An 18100-nucleotide genomic window follows, 5' to 3' on the forward strand; every position below is an offset into this window, starting at 1 on the left:
TTCATCTCACCCAGTACAGCATAAGCTTCTAAGATTGTTGGCATGTATCATATCCAGGGGAACCTCTCCATTCCTACAGACCCTAAAAGACTGTTATTCTTCACTTGAAGATGGCCAACTATTGGTTGACCTATGGGGCCTTTACAGTGGGACACACAGCACTTTCTAGCTGGGTGTTGACTGAGACTAAGCTTTCACTTTGAGACCAAGAGTGCAGTACAGATTGCTGTTGGCAAGTCTGGGATCTAGTTCAGATCATTGCTTGGGTTAAACAGCCATCATCCTGTCTTTCTTCCCAATTGTCTCTAGATTTGCCAAATCCATAAGCATGATCATTCATCAAAGCCATGGGATCTCTTCAGCATGGTCAATGATGGTGGTGGGTTTAGTTCTGGCTGATTGCAAGCCTGTTGGGAACGCACTGCAGGTTTTCTTTGAGTGGATTTGTCATTTGTCAGCAGGGGAATAGATCACCCTCAACTCACTACAGAGTGGCCAAATTTTTACGTGTCCCTTTGCATCTTTTGCAGATGTTCTCCTAAGTGGACCGTAGCTCACTCACACACAGGATGCAGCAACATAATGTGAACTTCCTCTGGTCCCAGAATTTTCAGCAAAGTGCTCCCCACAACGGGGGCATTCCCACCATGCTTGTTACAGAGCTAGCAAGGTCTCTGGAATAACTCCAACCCAGCCCCCCGTTCTTCCCGGAATTTCCTTTTATTGTTAATCTCAACAGCATGAAACATAGACCTCAATGGAGTTTTCCCCTGGACATTCAACTTTCTAACCAGCGATACCTTTTTTCGTGATGTCTATTCCCTTCATTGTAAGGAGAGACTCGAGCCGCCTCTTTGGTTAACTACTATTTTAACTGACTCAGGAAAAATAGCTCTGCTTTGCTGTGCCCTACCTTGTCCTTGGCACAGATCTAAATCTTGCAAAGCCTTCAGTCTCCTTCTCTGCAGTGTCTTCAGATCTGCTGCCCTTCTGTACGCATGCACCATTGCACAGGTTGCTTTATACAAATACCTCTCCCAAATGCAGAAACATGCACAAAGCAGCCACATCTTTCACCTCCAAGAGGCTTAGAAATATAGCATCCCCAAGAGCAGTAGATATGTCCCTGCTAATCTCAAGAAATATAGCACCCATTTGAGAAGATGCCCCAGAGAATACCCCATGGCTTCCAGCTGCTGCTCCAAAAGGGCACATGTCTCCTCTGGGTGCTGGGAGATGTGTCACTCTAGGTGAATATCCCAAAACTGGCAATTTGAGTGACACTCCACCCTTAAGCTCTGCCCCAGAAGTGGTTGCCTTCCAACCAAGGGCAAAGGGGTTTGCTGGATGTGATGAGCATCCTTCCAGGCTGATCCAATATAACTGCAAGGACTCTGCTTCATGTGGACAGTACATATGTCCTGGAGAAAGGAGGCCGCACGTTATTGGGCATTTGTAACATTCTTTGTTCATTTTCTTCTTTTCCTCTCTACCCTGGCTGTTAGCTCTCCTCCCTTTACTGTCTTAGTGGACCTGTGGTCTATCATACTGCAAAGTGGGTGGATGTAAATGTGAGGGGGCATTTGCAGAACTCCCTCCTTCAGGCTTCTCAACCACAGGGGCAAAACTGACATTTTTAGGATAAAGCAGCTCCCCTGACACTGCAGCCTGCATCTGTAAGCTGAATTCTTCCTCTTGCAAGCAGCAGAAAGCTTAGAGGTGCCTGCTGTAAAAGGCAGGGGAGTATCTGATGTAAAATAGCGAGGTGAAGTGTTGTGAATGCTGCTAATTCTCCCTTTCAGAGCCTGGGAACAGTCACAAAATGCCAGTTCCCCAGGTACCTAATTAGCATCCTTAGACCAGCCAAGAGGACGTGCCTTTATCCTGTGCTGGGACAAGGGCGATCTCCAACACTTGTTTGCACAGCATTTAGCAAAAGACAGCTTTAAATCCATTTGAGCTTTCCAAGAGCAGCCCAAAACACAAGAACGAATAATAATAATGCTCCTTAGCTCTGGTATGTCCCGTTTCATTGCCAACGTCTGGCTAAAAGAAGCTTTTGGCCCTTTATTTTGCTGGTACAAGGACATAGGCAGACTCCCTCCAGGCTGGCTTGATCTCAAGAGGGTGAAGTGTTCACACAAGGTGGTCTCCTGGCAATGATTTCCCAGCGTCTGGGCGGTAGATTTGGAAATGGCTTAAGCTGAGTCAACAGCGACTCCATCAAAGTGCAGTTAAGTCACTGAAGGCTTTGAGGAGTCCTTTGAACATGTGACAGATTCCAAGAGAACAGGATTTTCTGATGCTAGTGGGCTGGGGTCTCAGGGGGGATGGCCACTCCTGGTGGAACTGAGCAAGCCCAGCCCTGTGCTAGCCTAGATATCAAAGTGGTTTTTCTCACCTCTCCCTCCCTACCATGAGCTGCAGAGGAGGGAAATTCAGAATATGTTTGGTTTTGGGCTCTACTCAAGGATGAAGAAAAGGTTGGAGTCAGGTCTGGGGTCCTGTCCCAATCTCCTCTGCTTCTTCCAGCACAAGCTCAGTGCCTGGGATATTTGGTGTGGTTGGGGTTAACAGCTCTTGCCTAAATTTTCCTAGATATGAGCACCAGGAGGGTCCAGAGAGAAAGTGAGACCCCATAGAGGCTGCCAGCATGCATCTGCAGCTGGGAAACATATCACAGACCTTTCCTGGGGTGCACCCAGGTCAGCCTTTTGATGGTTATCACTGTGCAGAAAGTTGATGATAGGGCCTCACGTCCTCAAGGTATTTCCCTTCCCGGTTCCTGGATGGATCTGGGGTACCTTCCATTTTGCAAACACTATCCAAAAGTGTCAAGCAGGGATTGTGCTGATGTTTATGGTACACTCTATGCTGGAGGTGGGCACCCCAGGCAGAGCACAGGCCTATAAGAAAGGTGATGGACAATTTGACTGGATTGAGTTTTTCCCATCCTGTAAATAAAGTTGGCAAAGTACACAGTTGCTCAGCTCTGCATGTCACACAGTGTCTGGTCTCAGAGGAAGGACTCCTGCCTACACCAGTATCAAGGTCCAGTCAGTCCCCATGTACTGTCTGCATACGCAAGATAAACTCAGTGAAGACCTGGCTGTTTATTATTATGGATTCTGTTGCAACTGATACCCATGATATAGTGCTTCAGCTCTTCTAGTGTGGAGTTAAGTATTTTGGACATATGGTAGGATGCAAACAGCAATTTTCCTGTCTCCTCTGCACTTGTACAGCAGGATAATAGAGGACTGGTATCTCCAATTGCTAACAACCTTTTGGTGATTCTGCATTCATTTAAAACTGACTTAATTTCTTCTCCTGCCTCTGAAAGACACTGCCCAAGCCAGTAGTCACCAGCTACTGTTAAGATTCATGCCAAGGAGTGAGCCAGCATGTCTTACTGAAGCTGTTTAGTGGTATTGTCCATTAAACATGCCAAATAAAACTGAAACATGCTGTGATTTGTACTTATCTTTCTTACGCTGAAGAGATTTAAGGAGGTTCTTTGAGCAACCAATGGCCTCCTGTAATTCCCATTACTGCTGATGAGAATGACGCATTTCCACTAACTAGGTGAACGTCCCTTAAATTAATCTTCACCAAAACATGGCAGAGGGGAAATAAAAGGGAGGCAGTGCTTCAATTAGCTGCCAGTTTGGTTTTATTCTTGTCTTTAAATACAGAAGAGCTCCATATAAAATATAAAAAGAAAAAACATTAAAGGAGAAACACAACTGAGTTTATCTATAAAAACCTTCAGTTCTTGGAAACAATGACACTGATTGTATTTACAGCATGTTCTCTCCATAGATGCCAAACACAGTCTACTACTGCCTTGTTGATCTTGCTGAGATGTGGGATGCAATTTGCAACTTGCCTTGGGAAACTGAGGCACTGGAAAACTCCTGGTGAAAAACTGAATTAACATCAGCATTGGGAATGAGATTTAGGAGTGGGATTCCCCTAATCTGTCTGGAGTAAGTGATTCATCTGACCTACCTAGGGTTCCTACCAAAGTGGTGAACTCCCCCTTCAAAAGGCATATTTCTCCCCTTAGTCTACCACAAAAGCCAGTCCTCCCCTCCTAGCTAGGACCCTTTTTCCCCTCAAACAGACCACTGTAGTCAACAAAACCTGAACCCACACTCCCAAACCTGCAGGGCATCCCATGGCCATTGCCCAGCAGACCACTCTCAACAGTGATGAGCATCGGGATTTTTCACAGCAGCCAGCCAACGGCAGGGACACCATCGGTCTGAATGGGAGCGGAGCATGGCCAGTGCTGAGTTTTGTCAGAAATCCCCCCCTGCCCTTCTGAGAGGAGGGCTGGGGCTTTGTTTCAGTTGAAAAGAGAATGAGTGGGTGAGGGACTGTGCTAAATGCCTGGCAGGGCAGCTGGGAGGTGGCTGAGCTGGGCACAAGGAAGCCACGTGGTGCAGGACGCAGGATTTACACCAGTGCTGATGTCCCAGAGATGAGTTTGGGAAGGAGGAAACCATCTGTGGTGATTCATGTCATGGTAATCTGCAGTTTGCAGCACGAATAAGGGGAACAGCTCACAACTTGAGCTGGAAGCATCACCCCCTTGGCTGACATTGGAATAATGAAAGAACCATGAGGTTTTTGGTGGCGTTGAAGGAGATGGAGGGGTCAACCACTATTCTGGGACATAAGGTTTCCATTTAACCCACGCTTTACTCTTTATTTTTCAATCACATTAAAAAAAAACATGAGGGGAAGCAGGAGGATGTGTCCTGAAATGCTTGCAGTCCAGGACAGGACCAGAAGACAAGCACATGGGACTTGTCCAAGGCTACCCAACCCACCCATCCTGACCCCCAGCTCACCGCAATTGTCAGCAACCCCCACTGTGCCCCACAAACCCCTAAAAAGTCCTAACCAAGTCCTAAATCCTCTGTGTTATCAATGGATGTTTCATGGAGGAGGCCAATAAAGAAAACATGTACAGCAACCTCTCCCCCATCCCTTTCCCCATTCCGGGCTTCAAATGATTCCTCTCATCTCTAATAATTCAATGAGCTTTGTTATGACAGTGCAATGCAGTTAATGGAGAGTGAAATTGAAGAAGAATGTGTGGAAGTTGCAGCTTTTATCTCTAAAACAAATAGCGAATTCCTCAGGGCGGCTGCAGACCCAAACAATGATTAGGCCTGCTGGGCCTTCACGTGTTGCCCTGGTAACTCCCGGGCTGTTCGGGGCAAATCCTTCTCAAAGAGGGCATAGAAGGTGGCAAAACCTGTAGGAAGAGTTGTGGAGATGATGTTTGGAGAGCCAGGTGGGAAGTCTGGAAGATATCTGAGTTGGAGGAACACCCTGCACTCAATGACAAGGCCCAGAGGACCAGCCTGGAAAAATCCCACCAGGTCCAGGAGGTTTGGGCTCCAAGGAGTTCTCCCGTTGCAGATGGAAGAAAGAAATGACAGTCTGTCACTCAGCAAAAGAGGGAAATCCACCTCAAATCTATCTTGGAGGTCTCTACCTGCCCACAGACCATTGCAGGAAAGGCTAAATAGGGGACTTTGGGGCAGGAGTGATAAGTCTTCTCTCATTCTGGGCTTGAAAAAGGAGATGCCTATTTAGTTGGAGATGTGCAGAGTGACAGGTTTCCACCAGCGGCTATTTCTAGCAGTGGAAAATGTGTGTAGCTGATTGCCTCTCCCTTCTAATGGGATGTTTGTTTTTCTGTGACTTTCCCGCATCCCTCCACATTCTCTTTTAATAAAAACCATTACGCAAGTTTGGGATGAAATACAGTCCAAGACAGATGCAGTATGCAACTCCCAGACTTATCTATGAACATTTCTTAGCGCTGATGGGGAGAGTTTTGCCTCTCCACATTGCCTCTCCCAATGCCCCCTCCATACAATGAACATGAATTTCCTACATTGCAGCTCCACATCTCTCCAAATCAGGTCGGACCAAGACCATGCTTCTTGCCATGAAGGCATCTCCAGTACTCAAGATACCTTAAGGCACCTATGTCTAATCCATCCCAACCCCATCCCATCAGTAGTCTAACCAGGGCTGCAATACAGCCTGCAGGGCAGAGAAGGGTGGCCATTCATACAGGGGCTCATCAGAATCATTTATTTTTCCCCACAAAACCTCAGTGATGTGTGGGCAGGGCTCAGTACTTTCCAAGCACAGAGGGAAGCCTGCCCTGGGAGGTCGTTGGTTTGGATCTCTTTGTGCAGGGCTCACTGAAGTGTTTGGAAAGGATTCCAAGGGTAGGTGCTAAACCTCCAGTTATATAATCTGGTGTGCAACATGGACTCCTGCTAAAGTTTGTTTTGCTCTTGAGCTGCCTCTACTCTTCTGAGTACCATGTATGGGGCTCAGCCCCAGATTCAGAGTCCTCAGGCTCAATTCAGCCGCCTGATAAAGGCTTTCAGGGCCACCTGAAATGCCCCATGTTGTCTGAGACATCCTCCTGGGGCTGGTCAGTGTGACACGGGACATGTGAAACATCTGTACCTCTCTGGACCAGCAGCTGGTGGCTGGGCAGGATGCTTTACCAAGCAGAATGCTTATTTTTAGGCAATTAAATTGAACCCCAAGTCAAGGGAGTGCATAGGGTTTAGAGAGTGATCCAGCTAGCCTGGTGTCCTTGTGTCCTTCAGGCTAACAAGAATGGCTCTCCAGGCTCTTTGGAGCAGGGACAGGATTCAGTTGACTAAATGGAGGCAGTAGGGTGCAATTTTGTGCTCTTTGGTATAGAGCCGTTCTAGAGCTGCTTCCCCAGAGGGCTTGGGTTTCACAGAAGCCTCATCCATCCCCATGAAGACATCTCTACCACTTGAGATGACTCCAGGCATCTAAGTTTAAGCAACTGCACAAAACCAACCTTTTCTTTTCCATTGATGATAATGGCAGCTCCAAAGCCACTGCAAATGGAGACACCTACACCACAGACACACAAATGTGGGTGCCTTGGTCTGGACCCAGATCTGCCTAGATGGTTACATGTGTGCATCTGTGTGCTTCTGGAGCACGTGCATTGCAGGAGAGCTCCCTGAAAATGAAGTTCCTCACTTCTTTCTCCTTAAAAAAAAAAAAATAAAATCAAGAGAATCAGAAATTACACTTGACTGAAAGGCCAAGTCCAATGCAAAGCAGAGGAACAGAAATTATATTGACCTTTAAATATAGAGTCACAGCTGAGAACCCTAATTTTGTCTTTTTCTAATATGTTAATTGTAAAAGTACTTTTACCTCTTCGCTCACAGAGTTTGGAAAGTCATTGATAGCACTGCGAGTGTTATCCTGGACTGTTCTTAGCTTTCTCCCAGTTTCTGCTCCTAAGGAAAGATGTATTTTGGTTCATCCTGCTGGGACACATCTAGGCTAAGGAACAGACCCCCCACATGATACTTCTGACTTCCCATCTTCTGAAATACATGGAAATCACCTCCATTCCCCATTCTGTGCACACAACGAAATTTCTCCCTTTTTTTTTTTCTTTTTTTTTTTTTTTCTCATGAACAGACTTTTCCCCTCACTTTGGATATAGCTACAAACTTCACTCCATCAATGGTCCCGTTTCCCTGAAGGTATATTTCAGGAAAACATCAAACCATAGGTATTTTTGTCTCTTGCTGGAGGGAGGGTAGCTAGGTTGGGATTGCTTTCCTTCCTGAAATGGCCATTACTGGTGTTGACCCCAGGAGCCCAGTGATGTTGTTGACACTGTTACTCATACCGGAGGTATCAGACCAGAGTGCTGCTGTTCATCTTCCTATCTTAATCCCAAATTTGAATTCCAAATGTTATTACTTTGTGCCCCATTGCACAAGGAAGATAGGTGATGACATTCAATAAAATCGGATTACTGGCAAGTTAAATGATCCTAAGCTGGATTTCAGCCCAAGGATTTTCATGCTGCATAGGCTTTCCTTGGTTATTTTCTGTGAAAAGAAGTAAATATTGCAAGGATGTCTGCAGACGTCAGTCAAATGTTATGACGAATCTGAGCACAGCTGAGAAGGAATTACAAGGTGGGGAGAATACAAAGCTCTCTCTGGGCATTGATCCCAGAGCTGTGAAGCACAGGAGCATTTCCTACATTATGCTTTCTGCTCCTTTGTCCAGTTTACTTTTAAATGACAGAAGAAATAGCTTTTCCCTAGCTTCCGGTGAACAACGAAAGCATCTTATGATCTCCCCAGTGTGAAGTCTTCCTCCTCCTGAGACAGTTTCATACCAGCTTAGTTATATGCCTTAAAACAACTGTCTCCCTGTCCTGCTTTTTCATAGTCCTAGATAAATATTTAGCTGTGACACAGGGTTGTTAGGAACCAGGTATACATGAGCCTGCATGTATTATTACATCAACATCAAGTTTAGAAGACACCTGACCGAATAAGACCCATGAAAATTTAAATAACAGTAAAGTTAATAATAAACATTAGGGTAAATTCTTATCTTTTCAGTTGCTGTTTCTCAGACATACGTGCAAACTATTTTTCCAAAAGGTTTCTCTGCACCTCTAAGGCATGCTCTTTGTGTTTGGAGTTGAAAGCAAAAGCCCCCCTGCAATTTCCTGACCGTTGGGTGCTGGTATTTAGGAAAGCCTCTGGAACTGGAAGACCTGTGTTAAAGCTTCCCCTTAGCAGTGCTGCATGTATTTGAGTGTAAAAGTCTTGTTTATGTGTTCCTGTGAAACATCAGTGCCGTTTTGACTCCGTGTGGAAGTGCCCAGGTCCCCAAGCTAGCATTTTTTTCTGAACTTTTCTCCCAGCTGATCATTAGGCATCAGTGGAGGATACGTGCAGACACCTAGCTTTGGAAGCAGTCACACTAAATATCCCTTTCTTTCTTCCTTCAGCTTCTCCATGATTCATAGCCTTGATCTGACACCCTCTTGGTAATTATCCCCTCGGAGCAGAGACGAGAGGCAAATTCTGAGCCGATGCAAGTGGGCAGGAGCCAGTACCCTGCCAAGCAGCAGAAACAGCACGGGTCCTTTCTGCTACCCCCTTTAAAAGGAGGTTTAATCCAGAATTTCTGAATGAAGCAGGTTTTCCAAGAAGTGGAGACCATATTGCTATTTTAGCCGCCATGGTTATTGCAAGCAGGCAGGGCTTACAGAATGGGAGGGCCAAGCTGACAGGAGCAGAAGGAGAGAAGGGTGGAGACCCTCGAGAGATAGCCCAGCTGGGTGTGAAATAAAACCCCCAATGGATGGCAGGGCAGTTATAATTTGTGCATCCTGTGATAACCACAAAACCCCCAAAGGAAGCCTCCTGCACAGCTACCCCCCTTCCCCTGCAGTGGCTGCTGACTCCTCCATGTCCCTTAAGGCAAAAGGCACACTGAGACCAGACCCTGCTGAGAAGGGAACAAACCTCTGCATAAGTGGCAAAGCGCCTGTTCTGATCATTTAAGAGAAATCCTACAGTCCAGATCAACAATCTAAAGAGGCGTGCACCAAATGCTCAGGGAGTGAGGTTCCCTCATCCCTGCACAAAGCCAAAGGACCCGCACAGCCCAGATCTGCTGCTGAGGCCAACCAAATGAGTTTCTTCTCCTTTAACTCCCAAAAAAACCATTGCAGCAAAAATCCAATGGCCATTGAAGCCAGCCTGATTTGTAGGCAGACCTCCATGTGCCAGCTCTAATTGCAGCCAGAAGCTTTCAGGCTGTTCTGCTTTCCTTCATCTCCTGAGGTCTTTTTTAGTTGCTGCCAAGGGAGCTTTGCTCCGGTCTGTTCTTGCCATTGCACACACCCAGTATGGAGACCCACCACATCTTGAGGGGGTCCCAGTCTCCCAAGCGTTATTACCCCAGAACAATGTGCCATGGGTTGTTTTTGCAATGTATTATGGATGCTGGTGCATTAAAACAAGTGTTTGAGGAGCTCAGCATCACTTTCCTCCTCTCCAGCCCAGGGACACCATTATACTGATGCAGCTCAGGTTTTTCCCTAGACCGTCTTGTCTTGGCAGTTAACATGGAAATATGCTGATCAGCAGAGAGTGGAGGGGGGAGGGAGGATGGGGGGGAATGTGTTCTGTTATTAAAAAGGGAAATATTTTGCAGGGAGAGAAGGAACCGCCTCTCTCATACTGGCAAGATTAATAATGTGCATCCTCACACTCATTCATTTATTGCCACTCTGGTTTCACAGATTTTAGGTGCCGCATAATGCAGAGTCACAGTAAGAGGAGGTGAGTCTGGGCTGAGGGACATGGAAAGTCTCTCTCCAGGTCTGACCCAGAAGCTAAAATCAGAACAAGGCGCCTCTGCTGGGTGCAGAGCAGGTAGGGAGGGCTGAACGAGCTCGCCTAAGCCTCACCAGAAGCCTTCTCAAGGTGACCTTGCAACAAAAAGAAAGTCAATTTTTAACCAAAGCCATCATGAAAACCAAATTTGGAGAGTCCATTTGGGTGCGAGGGCTATTTTTACCACGTCTGGGTCCGGGCTGGGAAGGCTCATGGTTTAGCAGGATCTGCCAGTGCAAGGGGGAGGATTCGGTGCAAATCTCCGAGCTTATTTTTAGTCTCCTCCTAGCTGCAGTGAGCACTCCTTGCCTGAACACCAGATAAAAAACTTTCAGCACCTTTCCCTCTTGCCACAAAAAGTGCAAAGATTTGATAAGAATTCAGTCCTTGTTACACCGTGGTGGTGTGGTGCTGACCCCACCAGGGCAATGCCCCCCCAGGCCAGCCCCTGCACTGTGCATCCCTTGGGATTCCCCATCGCCCACTCCAGGTGGGAGGTGACTTGAGAAGAGAAGGAGACAGGGGAATTTTGCACCATGGGGGCATGGATGGCAGAGGCAATATATCCAAACAGAGAAAATCCCAAATCCAGCCCCCTCCAGGTAAGAATCCTAAATCAAACCTTACTTAGATGAAAACCCCAAAGTAACCTCCATCTAGATAGGAATCCAAAATCAGTCCCCGAACTCCCATTCAGATGAAAACCCCAAATCCACTCCCAAACACCCAAGCAGATGAAAATCCCAAGTCCCCGCCTACTCCCTCCTCCAGATCCCAAATACCAAATCCCAAATACCACTCCCAAACTCTTATCCCTTTGAAAATCCCAAATCAATCCCCATCTATATGAAAACCTGAAGCCCTCATCCTGTTGAAACCCCCAAATCTCCCTCATGCAGGTGGGAATCTGAACCCTCTCCCCCAAATCCTCATCTAGGTTAGAACCTCAAATCAACACTGAAACTTCTTGCAGGTGAAAATCCCAGATCCATCCCCATCCTCACAAAAATATCAAATCCTTCCATACTAGTAGGAATCCCACATCCCTGCATGCAAATCCCCATTTATAAGGAAACCCCAAATTCCCTTCCATGCAGCTGAAAAACCACAAATCTCCACACAAGCCCCCATCAAGGTGAAACCCCCAAATGCACTGCCATGCATGTGGGAACCCCCATTCGGCTCCAAACCCCAACCCCAATGAAATCTGAAAGCTGCCCCCATGCATGTGGGAACCCCAAATCCTCCCCAAACACCCACCCCAAAAAAAACCCTCAAGTCCCCCCACATGGAGATGCAAAGCCTGAACTCCTCCAAACTCTACCCCAAGGAACGCCCCCATGTGCTCCTTATAGCAGGTGGGAATCCCCCACTCCTCCACCTCCATCCCGATAAAAGAAACAAAACGACCTCAGCCCCCATCCCGATGAATACCCCAAATCTCCACACATGCAAATGGGAATCCCAACTCCCCCGCAAACCCCCTTCCCGAGGAACATCCAACCTCCTTCCCCAAACTCCATGAACTCGCCAGATAGCACCCAACAGCAGTCGGGAACCCCAAATCCCCCTGTAGACCCTCATCCCAACAAAAACAAAATCAAAATCAAACACGAGCTCTAACCTCCCACCCCAACGAAAACCCCAAATCCCTCCACTTGAATCCCACCTCCCTCACACCCCCATCCCGAGGAAAACCCAACCTCCATCCCCAAACTTAATGAACCCCCCAAATCAGACCCAGTAGCAGGAGGGAACCCCAAATCCCCCTGTAGACCCTCATCCCAACAAACAAAACAAAACAAAACAAAACAAACAAACAAAAAAACCACTACCTCCCAACCTCCCACCCCAACAAAACACCCCAAATCCCTCCACTTGAATCCCACCTCCCTCACACCCACATCCCGAGGAAAACCCAACCTCCATCCCCAAACTTCATGAACCCCCCAAATCAGACCCGGTTGCAGGAGGGAACCCAAAATCCCCCTGTAGACTCTCATCCCAACAAAAACAAACAGAACAAAACAAAACAAAAAAAGAAAAGAAAGAAAAGAAAACACCACCTCCCACCCCCCAAAAACACAAATCCCTCCACTTGAATCCCACCTCCCTCACACCCCCATCCCGAGGAAAACCCAACCTCCAACCCCAAACTCAGCGAACCTCAACCCCCCTTTCTATCAATCAATCACCCCCAAATCTCCCACCCCAAAGAAACCCACAAATTTCCTAAAAGCCCCTCTCCCTTCAAACCCCCCCGTGCCAGCCCCCTCCATCCCTGCGGGGCGGAGGCGGGGGCGGGTCGGGGCCGCCGGGCGCCTCCCCCGGCTGTGGGGCGGGGGGGAACCGGGGCCGGCTCCGGGAGCGGGGCCGGGGGAGGGCAGCGCCCGCCCGCCCCAAACGGGGACAGCGCTGGGAGCCGCTGTGGGATCGGGGCCGGCCGCACCGAGGCACCATGCGGGCACCGCTTCTGCTGCTCCTGCTGCTGCTGCTGCTGCACGGTGAGTGGCACCGCCGCTCCCCCCGGAGCTGCCTTCCCTTTGCTACTTTATTTTTCTATATTCCTAGTTTTCTATATTCCTAGTTTTCTATATTCCTATTTTTCTGTATTTCTGTTTTTCTATATTTCTATTTTTCTATATTTCTATTTTTCTATATTTCTATTTTTCTATATTTCTATTTTCTATTTATTTCTTTCTATATTTTTATTTTTACTATTTTTTCCCCAAGCTTTTCGGGGCTTTGCGCATCCAGCATCCCCCCCACCCCCCTCATCCCCTTTACTCGGGAAGCTCTTGGCAAGTTGAAAACAGAAAAAAATAATGAGGGGGATGCTGAATCTGGCTCTATTAACCCTCTCGTTCAGCAACGAAGTGCGGGGAGCCAACCGGCAGCGCAACTCGGGGCACGGATCCGTAGGACGGCGAGCCGCAGTGCTCGTTCCTTTATGCAGCGGTACGAGCTGCCCGCGCTGCTTCTTCGCTCCCTCGTGTGGCCTCACAAAGCCCCCCCAGATTGGGCTTGTGCCCAAATCTTGGCGGTTTGTGGAAGGGAGTGCAGAGCGCCAAGGCGCAAGCAGCTCTTTTGGGGTCCCACCAGGCGAGGGAGAACTTTGGGTTGGTGTGGCACTGGTCCAGCACGCAAGGTGCCGTAGGCATGGAGCCCTCCACCTTCTGTTTGAGGAGGTGGCATGGGGAGATGGGGGGAAAAAGGTGATGGAAGGTGGCAAAGTCAATGATAGAGCCAGATAAAGGATCGGCATCTGGAGACCCTTCGCGGTGAGGTGGGTTTGGGGAGGTTTGGGGCAGGAGGTGGAGATGCTGCCTTGGGTTGTGCAACAGCACGGGGGGCATGGGCGCTGCAAGACCGGCTGCGGGTACCGCAGAGGCTGCAGGAGGGATGGTTTGGGGAGAGATGACTGTGAACTGCTCCGAAAAGTAGCGGGGAAGGGAACCGCACTGATTGCTTTCAGAGCGAATAAAGGCGGGGAGGAGTTGGGGGATTTCTCAGGGAGAAGGGGGGGGGGGGGTAGAAATTAAAGGAGAAGGTGAAATCTTGCTCCGGGTCATGTCACACAGCCGAGCCTCTGCGGAGCTGGATGTGCTTTGGTTTAAGGTAACAAAAGCTCGGGAACTCTCCGGAGGTAGAAGCAGAGCAGGGGCAGGGCCCTGGGGTTTGAACTGGGGGGGGGAATTGGCTGAGGTCAGGCTGGAATCTCCGCCTGCCCTTTTTTTATTGTCCTGCTGCTCTCAGGACTGGCGTAGCGATGGCAGAGGGGGAAAAAAAGCGTGTCGGGTCTTGGTGGGTGAGCAGGTGGGAAGTCCTCATCTCCTCCTGGCGCCGCCGTGGGAGCTGCAGGAGATTTCTCTTGCCATTAAAAACCCTCAGTCTCATTAATGTTGGCACGAAGCAGGAGCCGTTAATGCAGTTTTTCTTGCACCGGCCAGAACTGAGCTGAGTTTAGTTGAATTTGGCTTCTCAGACAGTTTTGTGTTGTTTTTCAGACCTGAGGGCTAAATATGCTCGGACTGGCACAAAACAGGCTTTCGGCTCCAGGACGGTGCCCTGGGAAGGAAGGTGGAGGGACCTGTTTCTGTAGCACTCTCGAGTGATCCTATTACATATTTCTCGGAAATTATTTGATTAAATCCTCCCAGACAGCATTTCCTGCCATAGTTGCTGCTCCAAAGTTTTGAAATAAGCTACTTAAGAGGTGCTTTTGTGTTGCTCCCTGGGTGTTGGCACCAGGAATTTCTTCCTTAGGGGTCAAAATAGGCACCCTTAGCTGCTGGGTGTTTTGGCTTGGGCTCTGTGGCTTGGCCAGGTTTATTCTGCTGGTCCCAGCAGTGCTTGTCTGGTATCTGCTGTGATCACCTGAATCGCTCAGCCCCCAAAGTGCATCGTTCCCCCCGCCCCCCCCTAAAATGGGAAGAAGTTGGGTTTGTAAATGAAACTACAAGTTTTTTGGTGTCTTACAACAGTAACTTGGATGGGGCTCATTGCTTGCCTCCCTCCTGCAAGAGCTTGATGTTTAGGTTGGATGTGAAATGGGTGCGTGAGCAGGGAGTTGGGATTTGGGAGGACAGTTTGGGGTGTCCTGAAGAAGAAGGTGGCAACATCGTGCTAGGGGTAGAGGAGAATTGGGCTGGAGTTTTTAAAAGCAGCTATTTGGGGTACAGCTGTTTCCCTACAAATACTCATGTCCAGGTTTGTATCTGATTGTGGAAAGATTCCCATCTTTTTTTCCTGCTGTACGTTGGAATAAAATCAGCCTCTGACAAGGCACGGCCAGTCCATCCAAGAGATGGAGCGAATACAACATCGGGCAAATAACGTCTTTAAATCCAGCCAGTTTGCAAGGGGCTTGGAGTTACCCATTACGGCATGCTCCCAGGCCATTTGATTTTGTTTATTCCTTATTTATGAGATCTTCTATCCCACTTGGGGGCATGATAGCAGAATTGCATCAGGAAGAGAAAACCGATACGTTTCATTCTCAGAGAGGATTAAAAAGAGCCACAGCACAAACCTGTCCTGGGGGTGAAAGGCAGGAGCAGGTCCTGCCCTTTGTCCAGCTCAAAACATACCACATACCTCCAGATTTTAAGATCTTGTTTCCAAAACAGCCCTCTTCATTCCCAAAAGCTGCCCTGGCTCCCTGGTACTTGGGGTTCGTGTTTGTTCAAGACAGACTGTCAAAGACGTGCATTTTTTAAATCTATCTAATCCATCGAATACTAATCCTGACATGGGCAGGAGCAGGAAATTGGGGCCATGCCAATGTGAGGAAAAAGAAGTTGTTAGCCAGAGTGTTTCAAAATCGGTGCTGAAGCAGAGAGTATCTTCATATACTGCTGCTGGAGGAACTTTGACCAGGTTTTTGCATCCCATTTCCAAACCTTGCCTCGCAAAGGCAGTGCCATGCCTTTGATTCCCCGGTGGCAAAGCAGATACAGTAATGATACCCCATGGGTCTGTTTAGGCGGCTTAATTAAAGACTTGTTTGTAAAGCACTTGAAGATCCCTGAATGAAAGGAGCTGGAACCATGCAATACACTGATTTAATTCCGGAGAGTTGCTCGAAAGGCTTATGAGGAGGAGGCTGGTGATCACTCATGTCGGTGGTGATGGGAGACTGGCCACAAATATCCGCTCTCAGCATTTCTGGGGAGGATTGGGCTGTGCTTTGGTTATTATTTACCCTATAAATCCTGCATCTTCTCTCCCCATCTGCACCCTCCAGAAGACATAAGCTTCCTGGCAAGGTGCAAGCGAGCTGTAGAGTGTTTTGGGGCATAGGCTATCGGGACTAAACCCTAGTTAGAGTGGATTTCCCAGGCTGTGCAGCAGCTCCTGTGTTATTCTGGGTGTGACATCACTATACAAGAGCAGAGGTTTGCTCTCAGGGGTTAGGTGGAGGGCCGCATCCATCCCATTTGTTTGCACACTGAATTTTGCCCCCTTCCCCGCGATGCTGAATCACTGCATTGCCCCTTTGCCCTACCCCTGAGGTCCCACCATGGCACCCAGAGCCCAGATGCCTTCGGCATCTCCATTGCCAGATGGTCCAAGCAGCAGGACCAAGCACAGCGCAAACAACCCACCCACGGCTGCCCAGAAGTTCCCAGCCGAGCATCCCCTGAGCCTTCGGTCCTGAACGTCGCAGGAGGGCTTGAACTCTGCAGGAATCCGGGTGGCCCAGTTTGGTCCATTCCCCATGTGCAGGCATGTGAAATCTCACAAGCTCTCCGAAGCGTTTTCACATGCTTCTACCAACTTCCTCCTCGAAAGCCTGTTTACGTGCGCTGCTGGCTGCATAGCTTCTCCTGCAAGCGGCCAATCTCCGCGTAAGGATGTTGTTCCTGAATTCTTGCAATGCCTGTCCTTCCCTTCAGAGAGCTCCTGAGCAAAGTTTGCCTTTTTTTTTTTTTTAATTTATTCTAGAGGACGCACACAGTCATCTGTCATTTGTTAGTCACAGAACCATAGACATTTGTCAATCACAGCATGGTTTGGGTTGGAAAGGACCTCAAAGCCTATTCAGGTCCACCCCCCTGGACCACGTTGCTCAAGGTCCCAGCAGTAGTTCTCCAGCAACCTGTGCTCACCTCTCTGCACCCCCGAGGGCTTCATCCTATAATCCCACATTGCAGAGAGCATCGCCTCTGGGTTTGGGATTGCCAAGGAAAGCCACCGAGTCTTTCCCCCTGCGGCAGGGTGGGATGGGATGTAAGTCAAGGGCGAGATCCCAGGCAAGGTGCACCTTCCTGCCCAATGTGCCTAGATGGGCTTATGCTCAAAAAATAAAAATACTGTAAGATGTAGCTGTTGGGGTTGAAACCACAGGGCATTTGGGATGTGGTTGGCTGATCCCGGTTCTTTTTGGGGGTCCCACTGCATGGTGGGGTTTGTGGATTTACCTCCAGTCTCCCACAGAAGCCCTTCCATGTGCTGTTGGTGCTCGACCAAAAAATTGCTGTCTTTTCCCTGAACTGACTGGTGTGATGGTGTCCCACACTCCGAGGGGCTTTCTCGTGCTGCTTCCTTCGTTATTTGGGAGGAGGGAGGCAGCTCATCTTAGCTTCATCAGGTGTTAATGGCTCTCGTTGTGTATTTTCCTGTTCTAGCACAGGCTAAAGCCTTGTGGTGGTTTTCTGGAGGTCCTTCAGGAAGATGTAGACCCAGTTAGAGCTGGGAGGAGGCAGAAGGGCAGTGCTCTCCCCATATCACAGGTCCACTGTCGAGGCGCCTAAGCTGTAGCTAGCCTAAAACCATGTTACTTCAGAGTCAAACAACTCTTTTTGAGAAAGTGGAAAAGGCTGGGAAGAAAAAGATAAACTTCCCCATCATTGTACAAAAATCATATGTGATCTGCTAATACGGGGCGTAAGGACTGGCTGTGCTGTCTTTTCTTTCTGTTTTTTCTTCTTTTCGGAGAGACCCCACAACGAGTGTTCAGGGACAGGGACATGACCTCCCTGGGGTCTCCAGGGCTACTGCAGTACAAACAACACCAACAAAGTCCTGGCGAGCAGGGGGCTGAAATGCAACAGCAGCTTTCCATGGCCAGAAGCTATCCCCTGGCAGTGCAAGGGGAAAGTGGAGAAGTCTCACGGCACGTTTCAAGGGTTTTTATCGTGGCACCTGGTAACTTTGGAGTTCAGCCCAATGATGAAGAGGAGGAGCTGCTGACTTTGCTCTGTCAACACTCCTTTACAATGTGACCATGCTGAAGTGCTAATATTTTTCTTCTCTCTGAACTTCCCGGTGGGCAGGATCAGTGGCTTCACCCTCTTACAGAGCCAAGGTGAAGGGATGGGCTCCTTCAAAGGTGACTTAGCCCA

The 18100-nt window shown here is 48.5% G+C and overlaps 1 protein-coding gene across 4 annotated transcripts in view; it reads left to right on the top strand.

Moving 5' to 3' along the window:
* The first annotated feature begins 12592 nt into the window (after positions 1-12592).
* PODXL (podocalyxin like) overlaps positions 12593-18100 on the top strand; it is a 44298-nt gene continuing 38790 nt past the window's right edge. For 3 of the 4 annotated variants that reach the window (XM_083830627.1, XM_083830628.1, XM_083830629.1), the window contains exon 1: positions 12599-12757. In XM_083830627.1, coding sequence (XP_083686753.1) covers positions 12712-12757 — 46 coding nt within the window. In that variant the 5' untranslated portion in view covers positions 12599-12711. Of the gene's footprint in view, positions 12758-18100 lie in introns of all 4 variants that reach the window. The other variant, XM_083830626.1, reaches the window with a different exon arrangement.

Source organism: Anser anser (assembly GCF_964211835.1).
Source record: "Anser anser genome assembly, chromosome: 1".
NCBI classification, from domain to species: Eukaryota; Metazoa; Chordata; class Aves; order Anseriformes; family Anatidae; genus Anser; species Anser anser.